This window comes from Pelobates fuscus, chromosome 10 (assembly GCF_036172605.1).
Source record: "Pelobates fuscus isolate aPelFus1 chromosome 10, aPelFus1.pri, whole genome shotgun sequence".
NCBI lineage: Eukaryota > Metazoa > Chordata > Amphibia > Anura > Pelobatidae > Pelobates > Pelobates fuscus.
Window position 1 is genome coordinate 140,495,420 of NC_086326.1, and position 12,896 is coordinate 140,508,315.

The following is a 12,896-nucleotide window of genomic DNA, read 5'->3' on the forward strand; positions in this document are numbered from 1 at the left end:
TAAGGATGAATTTATTTAGGAGCTTGTCCTGGGCCCCTCTGTGTTGTGAGCGCGGGAGCCGTTGGCCTCCTCCCCGGTCTGTCGCCGGGCAGGGCGTGGCATTAAGGTCTCCCCCTAATATTATTATACCCCTCGGTAGGGTAGTGATCAGGGACTCAAGGTTAGCCCAGAACTCAGGTATGGGGGTGTTTGGCGCATAGACATTGATCAGATGATATGTGTTGGATTGCAGTGTGCCCGACAGGGCCACGTACCGGCCCTCAGCGTCGGTTTGTACGCCTGTTACCTGTAGGGGACATTTCTTATGTATGAGTATTTCTACTCCGTTTTTTTTACATTGGGCGCGTGATGCGTATGCTCTTGTGTATATGTGGTTCGTCAGTGTTAGTTGCGAGGAGCGTGGTATGTGCGTCTCTTGTACAAAGGTGATGTCGGCCTTCTGGCGACGTACCTCTCTCAGGAGTAGCCGTCGTTTTGTGGGCACATTCAGGCCATTCGCATTTAGGGAGGTGATTTTCAGGTCCATGTTTAGTCTTGTGTTAGTGCGTGTTCGCTTACCCAGTCTGTGAGGGGTAGTCAGTCTGTTCCGGGTCCGATGCCCGGGCCCGTGCAGCCCGCCCCGATCCGCACGCCCCTGCAGGTCCGCTCTCGTTCTCAATCGGGTGCGTTTATGGGTGGGTGGGGGGTAGGGGAGGGTGGAGGGTGGGGGGGGGAGGGGGTAAGGGATATCACTAGGTGTATCACCTAAAGAAAGGTAGAAGTGCACGTTAAAATACGCAAGCTATACAATAGCGTGAGTGCGCTAAGTTCACTAAGTGCGCAAACTTTTACAAACAGATTATAAACAATAAACAATACAATTAAAATATCCGGGTCTTATCAGTTGCCAGGAGCTATAGGGGGTGGGTGTCCACCGCGTTGAGGGTATCTCCTCTAACGGGGGGGAAGCTCAGCCGATATGCACCCTGGCGAGGCTCTTATACAGAATAAAATCAACCTGTGTCTCCTGGGAGTGCAGGGGAGGGCGACCCATGGCGTATCATGGTCTTTTGGTTGCCCGTTTGTTTTGACCTTTTTTTTTTTTTTTTTTTTTTTGTAATTTTATCAATTAAATCTATTAAGCGTTGGTTTTCTGTGTGTCTTTTATATTGCTTCGCGGGCAAGGGGCGGCTTAATTGTGTGGTGGGTGGTTTGGGGCTAATATCCATGTCCTTCGTGGTTTGTCCCTATCGGGTTGAGGGCATATCGGGTTAATGGCCTCCTATCACATTGTTACACAGGACGGGGGTGTTTATGCTCACTGGGGTTGAGTAATTAAGTTCTAACCCTGTCCCATGCTTAAAATACATGCCTATGTGGGTCGCGTCCCGTCCGGGAACGTATGCGGGACCCCATCTGTAGCGCTGATCTATTTTCTTGATCCCTGTGTCTTAGGGTGCCTTATGCCAGCGGCTCTCTGTGGGGAGTTCGTCACGTTTGAGCGGGAATCCCAGGTCCCATGACCCGAAAGTTCCGCTGTTTTCGTGACACGTTATGAACATCATGGATCAATTTGGTTGAGAATTTTCGGTCTCCTGCCCCCTTCCCACACAACCAAAACCACAGTTAAACACATGACATATTACAATCAAATAAGCAGTACCTTGGTCAAAAGATTTATACAGTTCCCCCTCCCCCCATCCCCAGGATTATTTAACAATATTACACCAGTATAAACATTTAGTAACACAATGTTATGGGGTTCCCATGTAGGCCTAATGGCTTTTAGATGCGCCGTTAAAAAACTATCCAGCGCCTAAGCCGGCCTCAAACCAACATTATATGTATACTTTATGGTATACATTACGGTATGTCCTTGGTTTCAGCGTGGTCGATGATGTTGTTCTTCCCAGCTGTCCGGCAGGGGTGTCAGTTCTGGGATGCCGTTCGCTGGAAGTTGGAGGTCATCCGGCACCGATATGCCTAAGTCCGTTAGGAAAGCTCGGGCATCCGTTGTGGGTAGTAAGATCGCCGGCGTGGGGCCTTGAAAAATCAGTATCTTGAAGGGGTATCCCCAAGCGAATCTGATCCCTTTCTGTCTCAGTAATTCCGTGACCGGCTTCCATGCTCGTCTACGTAGGAGGGTGGCCGGGGCAATGTCCTGGTATAGTTGGATTTCTCTTCCCTCGAATTTGAACGGCTGTGCTCTGCTGCTTTTCAAGATGGCGTCCTTGGTCTTGAAGTAGTGCCATTTTATAATGACATCCCTTGGCGGGCTTGTGTCTGGGCCTCTCGCTCTGAGAGCCCTGTGCGCTCTGTCGATTTGCCACATGTGGTCAGGCATATTTGGTAAGTGGAGCTGGAAGAGTTGGACCAGCACATTTTCTATATCGTCTTCTTTCACTTTTTCAGGCAGACCTCGGACGCGTAGGTTGTTGCGTCGTGATCTGTTGGAAATGTCTTCCATTTCGACCTCCAGGTCGGTGATTTTTTGTTGGAGTACATTAGTGAGTGAAGTGGTAGTATTCTGTGCTGTGACTAGTCGTGCCACTCTGTGTTCTGTTTCTGTCGTGCGGGCGCCAATTGCGGCAATTTCGGCCTTGACTTCCTCTGCAGTTCGTGCAATTTCTGCCGCCAGGTATCCCTTCACTTCTGCGAGTGATTGAAGGATGGCACTGGATGATGCCTCTGGGGTTTTGCCCGCCGCTGTGGAGGCGACACGAGGGCTGGTTTCTCCGGTTCTATTGCCGGTGCTCGTGTCCTCCATGATGCCACGTGAAGACGCTCGCGGGGTTGTGAGCATGTCGGCCACTGAAATGGCTTCTTTGGGGCCTTTTTTTTGATGTTTGCGGGTTGACATCCGTAGGTAAGTGTTTAGGAGGTCGTTAGGGTTCGGTTCTGGTGCTTTTGAAGTGGGTTGGTGCCGTTGGCAGTGCTTATTTGGAGCCTCGGGTGCGGAGCTCTGACTCTAAGCGTCCATCTCTGTCGGCAGTCAGGCCACGCCCCCGATATACATACATTCTTAACCCTTTGTGATCTAGTTCTTCCTCAGCCCAACCTTCCTGCTGAATAGCATTGCTACTCTGTCAGTACTCTACGCCAGCTTTCTGGCTGCAATCTACCACATGAAGGCACAGCAATTTTACACACTTTAGCAATCTCTATCTTCAACTAGATCACACGCGCTAGCCAGCCCTTTATTGGGCTTTTCTAATCCCTGTTCCATATCTCTCCCTATACAGGCGTCCCAGATATAGGGGAAAGAAGATGAAACAGATTATCTACAATGGTCGGCTGCCACTCAGAAGGGTGGGTCCCTCCAAGTGCATCTTCCCAAAACGCAGACTAGTCACTAATTCCGTGTACCCGAGGTGGTAGCCACGGATTGGAGCGGGGTGAGAAGTGTGTGACCAATCACTTCTCTCACAAGAAAAATAGTAGAGGATAGTGTAAATAATACAGGAAGTATAGGAAAAGTAAAAAGTAAGGAGAAGTTTTAGAGACAGACACAGGAGTTTGAATGACTCCCAATTAAACAAACAAGACAACAATACAATTGAAATACAGTGCATGCATCACAGTTCAAATAAAATCAACAGTAATTCCTTTCCTTTACTCGCGTGACCTAAGTCACCTCCCTCAATCTCGTAGTGTCCCGCTCGGAGAACGACTTCCTCAAGTCTCACTACCAGCGGCCAAGGATAACAGCTAACACCGGTCCGAAATCCATATGCCTCCCTCGTTACAGCAGTCCACTAAAAGTGGCCACCTCTATCCTCACCCTCGTAGTGCCCCTATGAAACCCACTCATAAGTCCCACTACCCCGTGGTGATGAAGACAGCAATGCCTGCCCGAATCCACACACCACAAATAACAATTGGAATGACTCCAGCTCAGCGCTCAAAGCTGGAGGGTACCACCTCTCTGCAAGCAGAGTTATGTGCACAATGAGGCTAGCTAGGCTATCAAAGTGACACCAGAAGGATCCCCAGGAAACTATGAGTCTACACAATCTCCACAGATCCAACACCCCTCTTTTTCCATACAGCCACAGCCACGAGGCTCCTAAAAGAGGTAAACAGGCAAAGAAGACCCCCAGGAAAACTTCCACAGGTCCACCCCCCTTTTTCCCTACAACCACAGCCACGTGGTTTCTAAAAGGAGTAAACAGGCAACAGAAGACCCAGGCAAATCCTCTCAGGTCCACCCCCCTTTATCCCAAAAGGGGTAAAAAGACAAACAGACAAACAGAAGACCCAGGCAAGTCCCCTCAGGTCCACCCCCCTTTATCCCAAAAGGGGTAAAAAGACAAACAGACAAACAGAAGACCCAGGCAAGTCCCCTCAGGTCCACCCCCCTTTATCCCAAAAAGGGGAAAACAAGCAAACAGACACTCAACCCGGGCACTTAAGCTAAAATAGGCCAATACAAACACACCCAGGCAACAGATAGACTAAATGCAGGTAAACAAGTGAGTAACGAGACACCGTCCAAGATATTACCTGTCTTTGATGTCCTCCCGGGAAGCAGTCACAGACACGTGGACGGGTCAATCAAAGGGGCCGGAACATACCGGTGGCTCTGCAGAAGTCTCTACCGTGTACCTGGAGGTGATCAGTCTCCTTTCCTTCCCCCAGGATTCCCCCGTCCAACAGTATCTTCCTTAGGACGGCTCGCCGGCCAGACATAGCCCGATGCCCCAACTTCTCCCTGTGAGAGCTCTTCACCACGGGCTGCCTTGATGGCACATCAAACTAACATGCCCACCTTGGGGGTGTATGCATGTCATTGGTGGTAACTCACCATGCCCCCTCATATTGGGGAGAGAATTTTTGTCCAAGACCGGCCCTGCTTACAATCTGGACAGTCTGACCTGCATTACGGTGTGCCTGGCACTTGGTACACACCTTGCACATGCTGATGAATGGAGGAGAAATAAAAATAAAAGAGACAAAAGTCAAAGATAGTTATAATAAAGATGAGTCATCACATCAAACCAAAATAAATTTGGGCAGCAAGTCTATAACCGTAATGGGCAGAAGAGGCCCTCCTTTCAACAACAAGGAAGTAGCAATAAGAAGGATAGGCCACTAGAGCAGTTCTTCTAGTAAAACAATAGATCTAGAAGGCAAAAGAAGAATAAATGGGGTGACTGGTCTGGAAGAAGACAGGTCTAGATCCTTTGGCACTTTCATCACACAGTTGAAACTGTAAAGGAGAAATGTGGACAAGTGTCACCACTGAAGTTCTACTTGCTTTAATGAGTTGTGTAATTTTGGTGTTTTATAAATAATGATAATAACAATGATAATAATAATGACTTGAGTAGTGGGCTGTCTTTGCATGAGGATAGGTCAAAAGGGGAACTGGTTTATTAAAGACTGCTAGCAAGATGGTAATATCACTGGCATGCCCAAATGACCTCATGGTAGGTCTCTAACATGCAAACTGGTATAGAAATAGTCAACAAAAAACGTAATCATTTAAAGCGGCGCTATCACTTTTAAAATATTTTTTTACACTGGTATCTCCAAAGACCTCCTTTGCTATTTTTTCTTATTTTTTTTTTATTTTTTTTTAAAGATGCTTGTTTTTAAACTTTCAGGGATACTGTAGGTATTGTAACCATTTTATCTCATTGACGTGGTTGTGTTGCCTGTAATCCCTTAGACTCACAGCAAAACATTTTTTTAACACTGAATAAGGGTCTGCCATCATCTGTAGCCTGACACTTCTCTCTTACTCAGGCTAATGTAATGGGCAGCAATGGTTGGCAGTAACTGTTTCAGCGTATCCACGGAGTGCTTTCTGCCTATCTCTGCACCCATGGCTGATATTAGTTGGTATGACTAAGGTTTATAATTGTTCCAACATCTCCTTCTGTGTTGACCTACACATAAATGAATTCATGCTCTTGGGAGCAAGGCCCTCATCACTAATTCTTATTGAAATGGGGAAGCATGTTACCACTAATAATAATAATAATAATGCAATAGGAGCCCAGGATTACAGACACATTTAGAGGTAATATCTAATTTACAAAAAAAAAAGTATAATATTTTAGTTATGGGAACACTTCAACATTGTCCCAGAATACAGTGAAATAACACATATATCTAATATAGCAGCAACAAATTAAAATGAGCAATGGAAGCCTAAACAAACAGAATATAAATAAATCCAGTCCAGTGGGGGCTGAGTAAAGACAGCAATTGTGGTGCAAAGTTCTAAACGTGGAGCAATCACCATGGTAACCAATGGAACGTTACTGCTCATTGCTCCACATTTAGAACGTTCCATTACAGACACCGACTGGGCAGCTCAGTGCGTCTAACTGACCGCTGCTCTCTATGCCCTCCATGTCAACCTGAACTACAGCTCCCAGAATTCCTCTGGGCGGAGCAAGCCTGGGTTGGCTTAGCCCTGGTGACGGATTGATTACACGTTCGGTCACAGTGAAAGATTGCTGATTTAACGAAGAGAAGGACATGTACGTGTATCACGTGTTTATGGTTTTGTGACGCAATCTGTATGCGCCTGGACAGGTGTTTATTCTTTGTGCTCAGTGTTGAGTGTGGGGGAGATCTGATAAAGGAGTAGTACGCACAGTGCACGGGTAATGGGAGAGGAGGGCTGGGTATGTGTGGGGTCTGCTGGCTGGTAAAGGGTACTGGGAGAGGAGGGCTGGGTATGTGTGGGGTCTGCTGGCTGGCGGTTTATAATCAGTTAGTTATATTATAGCTCTCTGACAAAGAGATGGGATGCTCTACAGCAAACAGGAGGGGGTTAGGGGGGTTGGCAAACTGTGCTGCTGCCTGTGAAGACAGGACTGGGGTGGGCTACTGATACCGTGTTACTCAATGAAGGGGAGAGGGCGTGACCAGGGCAGATGGTGTTCTTGGAAAGGCGATGATCTGCTGCACTGAAAAGAGGTGGGATGCTCTGCTGTATAAGGATGAGGAGAAGTCTGATGTTCGGTTGAGCTGGGAGGAGGGATGAGGAGAGGTGAGATGTTCTGCTGCTCTGGGAGGATGGATGAGGAGAGGTGAGATGCGAGGAGGATAGGTGGGATGGTCTGCTGCACTGGGAAGAGGGATGAGGAGAGGTGGGATACTCTGCTGCACTGGGAGGAGGGAGGAGGAGAGGTGGGATGCTCTGCTGCACTGGGAGGAGGGATGAGGAGAGGTGGGATGCTCTGCTGCACTGGGAGGAGGGAGGAGGAGATCTGGGATGCTCTGCTGCACTGGGAGGAGGGAGGAGGAGATCTGGGATGCTCTGCTGCACTGGGAAGAGGGATGAGGAGAGGTGGGATACTCTGCTGCACTGGGAGGAGGGATGAGGAGAGGTGGGATGCTCTGCTGCACTGGGAGGAGGGATGAGGAGAGGTGGGATGCTCTGCTGCACTGGGAGGAGGGAGGAGGAGATCTGGGATGCTCTGCTGCACTGGGAGGAGGGATGAGGAGAGGTGGGATGCTCTGCTGCACTGGGAGGAGGGGTGGGATGCTCTGCTGCACTGGGAGGAGGGATGAGGAGAGGTGGGATGCTCTGCTGCACTGGGAGGAGGGATGAGGAGAGGTGGGATGCTCTGCTGCACTGATTGGTGGGATGGTCTGCTGCACTGGGAGGAGGGATGAGGAGAGGTGGGATACTCTGCTGCACTGGGAGGAGGGATGAGGAGAGGTGGGATGCTCTGCTGCACTGAGAGGTGGGATGAGGAGAGGTGGGATGGTCTGCTGCACTAGGAAGAGGGATGAGGAGAGGTGGGATACTCTGCTGCACTGGGAGGAGGAGAGGTGGGATACTCTGCTGCACTGGGAAGAGGGATGAGGAGAGGTGGGATGATCTGCTGCACTGGGAGGAGGGATGAGGAGAGGTGGGATACTCTGCTGCACTAGGAGGATGGATGAGGAGAGGTGGGGTGCTCTGTTACACTGGGAGGTGGGATGAGGAGAGGTGGGATACTCTGCTGCACTGGGAGGAGGGATGAGGAGAGGTGGGATACTCTGCTGCACTGGGAGGATGGATGAGGAGAGGTGGGATGCTCTGCTGCACTGGGAGGTGGGATGCTCTGCTACACTGGGAGGATGGATGAGGAGAGGTGGGATACTCTGCTGCACAGGGAGGAGGAGAGGTGGAATGCTCTGCTGCACTGGGAGGATGGATGAGGAGAGGTGGGATGGGATGCTCTAAAGAAAGTTGCACTGGGAGGGGTAGAACTGGGATTGTCTGCTGTATAAACAGGAGGGATAAGGAGAAGTGAGAAGATCTGCTGCCCTGGGAGAAATGGTGTGATGCTTTGGTGCACTGGAATGAGGAATGCGGAGGGGTGGGACGCGCTAAGAACCCCCACAAATCTTAAAGCTTTGGAATTGATATTTTTATCCTAAATGCTTCTCTATGAGAAACAATTGATTGGACAAAGCCCAGTACTAACAAACAAGTAAGTGCTGGGCAAAAAGGGGGTGGATCGTCAATAATAAATGCCCTCAGATGGCATCTATCATTGATAAAGGGACAGGGGTCCCGAAATGATTGTACTGTGGATGCTCTTTGAATAAATTTGGGCTGCACAAGTAGGCCCCTATAACTAATCTGCGCTTTGTGGATGAATACTTTGAATTGCAGATACACTGATACACATGTACTGACAAGCAGAAAAACTGACACATATACACAGACATACACACCAACACATAGAGATACACAGACACACGTGCAGATGCACTATGACACTCATACCAATTCTGACAAACATACAGATACATAGGCACCCATTAACAGACAAGATACACATGCACACAGACAAATATACAGACACACATACAGACATAATGTACACATTTTAAGCCACCCTCCTGTTTCCTACCTTTTGGGTGCAGGGGAGTGGCTTCACTGGGTCCAGTCGTCTTGCTCAGGCTGTTGGAAGTCAGACGATCTCCCACTCTGACCCCCCTCCACTCGGCAATCCTCCCTTGTGGCTCAGTGTTTTTTGGGAGAAAGTGACATCACTTCCTCCCATGCAGCTGAGATTGTAGGGGCCTGGTCGTGCTATTAAAGGGCTGCAGAGCTGACTGGGACCCTAAGAATACATTTGCCATTGGTTTGCCCTAACTGCATGGGTCCCCTTTGTGGACAATGGTGCAGCTGCACCAACGGTAGTTCCACTACTGGTCCCCAAGCAGGTCAAATGAGAGCATCCTGTGGACCGGCAGGAGAGTAACACCCATGAAACTGAGTACATGGTCGTGATGGATCCATGGTGAGGTGAGTTTATCTATAAATATTTTACATTGAATACATCATTTATCTCTTTACTAAATTATGTATTGAGGGCGTTGTGGGGATTTATATTAAAGTGAACCGGTCATTACTGCACAGTGTGCCGCACTGGTGTTCACCGTCTTCGCACAGTGCATGGAGACTGAACACTCCCCATAGAGATGCATTGATTCAATGCATCTCTATAAGAAGATGCTGATTGGCGCAGCACAGCATTTTTACTATGGGAAATCATTGGTTTGGCTGAAATCATTAAGATTGATGATCTCAGCCATGGAGGTAAGATCATCGCAGTGTGGGAGAAAAGGTGAGTAAACTAACTTTCCCCATGTCATCTGAAGGTGGGCAGTCACTACACTATAGTGTCAGGAATAGTGATGTCCCGAACTGTTCGCCGGGAACCGTTCGCTGGCTAACATAGCTTGTTCATGGCGAACGCGGCGGGCGAACATATGCGATGGTCGGTCCGCCCCCTATTCGTCATGGAGGTGGGAGGGTCTGCTGCTGATTGGCTGGAATGTGTCTGCTGACTGTGAGGTACAGGGTCAAAGTTTACTCAATGATGACGAATAGGGGGCGGACCAACCATCGCATATGTTCACCCGCCGCGTTCACCGCGAACAAGCTATGTTCGCCGGCGAACGGTTCCTGGCGAACAGTTCGGGACATCACTAGTCAGGAATTCTTGGCACTATATAGTGGTCCTTTAGCCATGTATGATGGTGTGTTTACACTTTATATAATAGTAGAACTGACATGCCTGTATAAATATCGATTCTCTATAAATGTGTGACATTCTATCATTGGAGAAACCGCCATCTGTTTCTAGAGCTATACCCTTGCTGTATGTTGATGACTCAGGGAATGGCAGTTTCCTCTAGGTCTTATACAAGGTTGAAGTTCCTGGCCCTTGTTCTGTCCTGCACCCCCCAGCTACAGCTACTTAATATGTTACATTTCCAGGCAGCACCATAGTAATTAGTAGGTTGAAGAATGGGTACTGACAAGTTAAAGGAGACCTGCATAAGTCCACTTATTTCGGCAATGAACATCTGTAGTTATGACCGATTACTTTATATTTGTTGAGAGCTCAGCTCCTCTGTAGCTGGGGATGATGCTAGAAAGACCTCCGAAAGATTTTAAATCTCTTTTTCATTAACAGATCCTGAATGTGAAGTCATGAAGATCATTAACAAAAATCAAAGAAGAAAATGCCCAAAATTAAATAAACCACAGAAAAGACTATTTAATTCTGAGGGAGATCATTCAGATTTGAGTAAAGATGATGTTGGATCTGAAGATTCGACACCCCAGGAACTAGCAAACACCGGCAGTACATCTACACATATTAAGGAAGACTTATCCATCGTCTGTAAAGAAAGAGATAACACAGACATTGATAAAGAGATAGAATATATATCAGTCTGTATTAAAGAGGAATCTGATGATGATGACACAGACATGTATCCATCCCCAAAGCATAAAGACGAGTCTGTATCCGGTCATATAGAGAATAAAGTTTTACTTGACCTTACGGAGATGGAATGTACAAATGTAATTATTAAAGAGGAATCAAGCACATTGATGCAAAATAGATATTTATACAGACAGAGAGTATATCATAATAAAAAGTGCAATGTACAGAACAAAAATAAACTGAGGAAAAATAAAAGTCTTATACAGTTAAAGTGCAGTGAGTGTGGGGCTAAATTTACAAATAAAGCTGCTTACACCATTCACCAAAAAACACACAGAAAAGAGAAGAGATTTGAATGTCCTGAGTGTCCCAAAAGGTTTACAAGCAAATCAGTTCTTGTTAGACATCAAGAAACTCACACAGGCGAAAAACTGTCTTGTTTAGAATGCGGGAGGTCCTTTACTTATAAATCAAGTCTGGTTTATCATCAGAGGAGTCACACTATGAAGGACCTGTTTCCGTGTTCTAAATGTGGGAAATGTTTTACTGGTAAATCAAGTCTAGTTTACCATGAGAGGATTCACACAGGAGAGAAACCCTTCTCATGTTCTGAGTGTGGGAAGTGTTTTCCTGATAAAACCTATCTTTCTAGGCACCAGAAGAGTCACACGGGAGAGAAGCCATTCCCATGTTCTGAGTGTGGGAAATGTTTTACTAGTAATACAAATCTAATTGCCCATCGCCGAATTCATACCCAAGAAAAGCCATTTTCATGCTCTGAATGTGGAAAATGTTTTACTGGAAAGTCGGCTCTTGTTAGACACCAGAGAAGTCACACGGGTGAAAAGCCTTTCTCATGTTCTGTATGTTATAAACGCTTTACAACCAATACAAATCTTACTACACACCATCGGATTCATACAGAAGAAAAGCCATTTGAATGTTCTGTATGTGGGAAATGTTTTAACAATAAATCTAATTTTGTTAAACATCAGAGGAGCCACACTGGAGAGAAACCATTTTCTTGTACTGAATGTGGAAAATGTTTTATGGACAAATCAAATCTTATTACACATCAAAGAATTCACACGGGTGAAAAACCATATTCCTGTATGGACTGCAAGAAATGTTTCACCTGTAGTTCCTCTTTTATTAAACATCAGAGGATTCACACGGGAGAGAAACCATTCTCCTGTTCTAAATGTGGACGATGCTTTTCAGATAAATCACATCTTGTTACGCATCTGCAGAGTCACACAGGGGAGAAACCGTTCTTTTGTTCTAAATGTGGGAAATGTTTCACAATTAAATCAAGCCTTGTAAGACACCAATTGAGTCACACAGAGAAATGAATTGCTACAACTTAATCTTAAATGATGGAAAGTTAAGTTTAATCTACACATTGTTCCAGCAGAATTGCTAGCAAATGTATAGATTTTTTTAATAGCAGAAGTTAAACAACTGCCCCCCCCTCCCCCCCCCCCCCCCCCCCCCCCCACCTCACTTGCCTAAGTCAGTACAGTAAGTTTTATTAACATGCTATAAAGCCAACATACAGTGTTGGGTACATTTGACCTGTTATGAGAAGCTAGACTGTAAATGGATATGCAGGAGAGATGTGTCCTATAGCAAATGTAACAACCAATGAAAACATGATCGATGGAGCAATGGAAATAAATTAGAATATAAGCTTTTAATCATATTAAAGGAAGAAGAAATACTTAATTGTATAACATGAATCAAGCCAGATGGTTAGAAAACAGCAAACGGTTAAACTTTAACCAAAAGTAATGAACTGATAGTAAAATGAATTTTAAATGTAAAATTGTACAATACAGATCCTAACTTTATTAAACATGTGTCCATGTTTCACTATGACATGTACAACTGGTTGATATTTTTGTTTAAATAGCGTGTGTAATTTTTTTTGTGTCTGTTTCGTCTATTTTTAGTTCATGAATAAACACAGATTTTGTTATACTTCTCATTGGTAAAAATAATTTAATGGTGAATGGGGCATGGTTTTTCTTTACCAAAAAAATATTTAAAGGCCTGTGATACTGTGCTGAAGAAAATATATGAAACATTGATAGAAAGACAGCTGTTTATGTGTTTTAGATAACAGAGGAGCATTATAGAGATAATCATAACTAAGAAATTAAAATTAAAAAAAATATACTTGGGGTTGAATGTAACTTGTTTAGAGTAGATCTCCATGAT

The 12,896-nt window shown here is 46.0% G+C and overlaps 1 protein-coding gene across 1 annotated transcript; it reads left to right on the forward strand.

The window, feature by feature from the left end:
• The first annotated feature begins 6,439 nt into the window (after positions 1-6,439).
• On the forward strand, positions 6,440-12,049 carry LOC134574814 (zinc finger protein OZF-like). The gene is made up of 2 exons (XM_063433879.1): positions 6,440-6,470; positions 10,422-12,049. Exon 2 carries the CDS (start codon positions 10,439-10,441, stop codon positions 12,026-12,028), a length of 1,590 nt encoding a protein of 529 aa, XP_063289949.1. The 5' UTR covers positions 6,440-6,470; positions 10,422-10,438; the 3' UTR covers positions 12,029-12,049.
• The last annotated feature ends 847 nt before the right edge of the window (positions 12,050-12,896 follow it).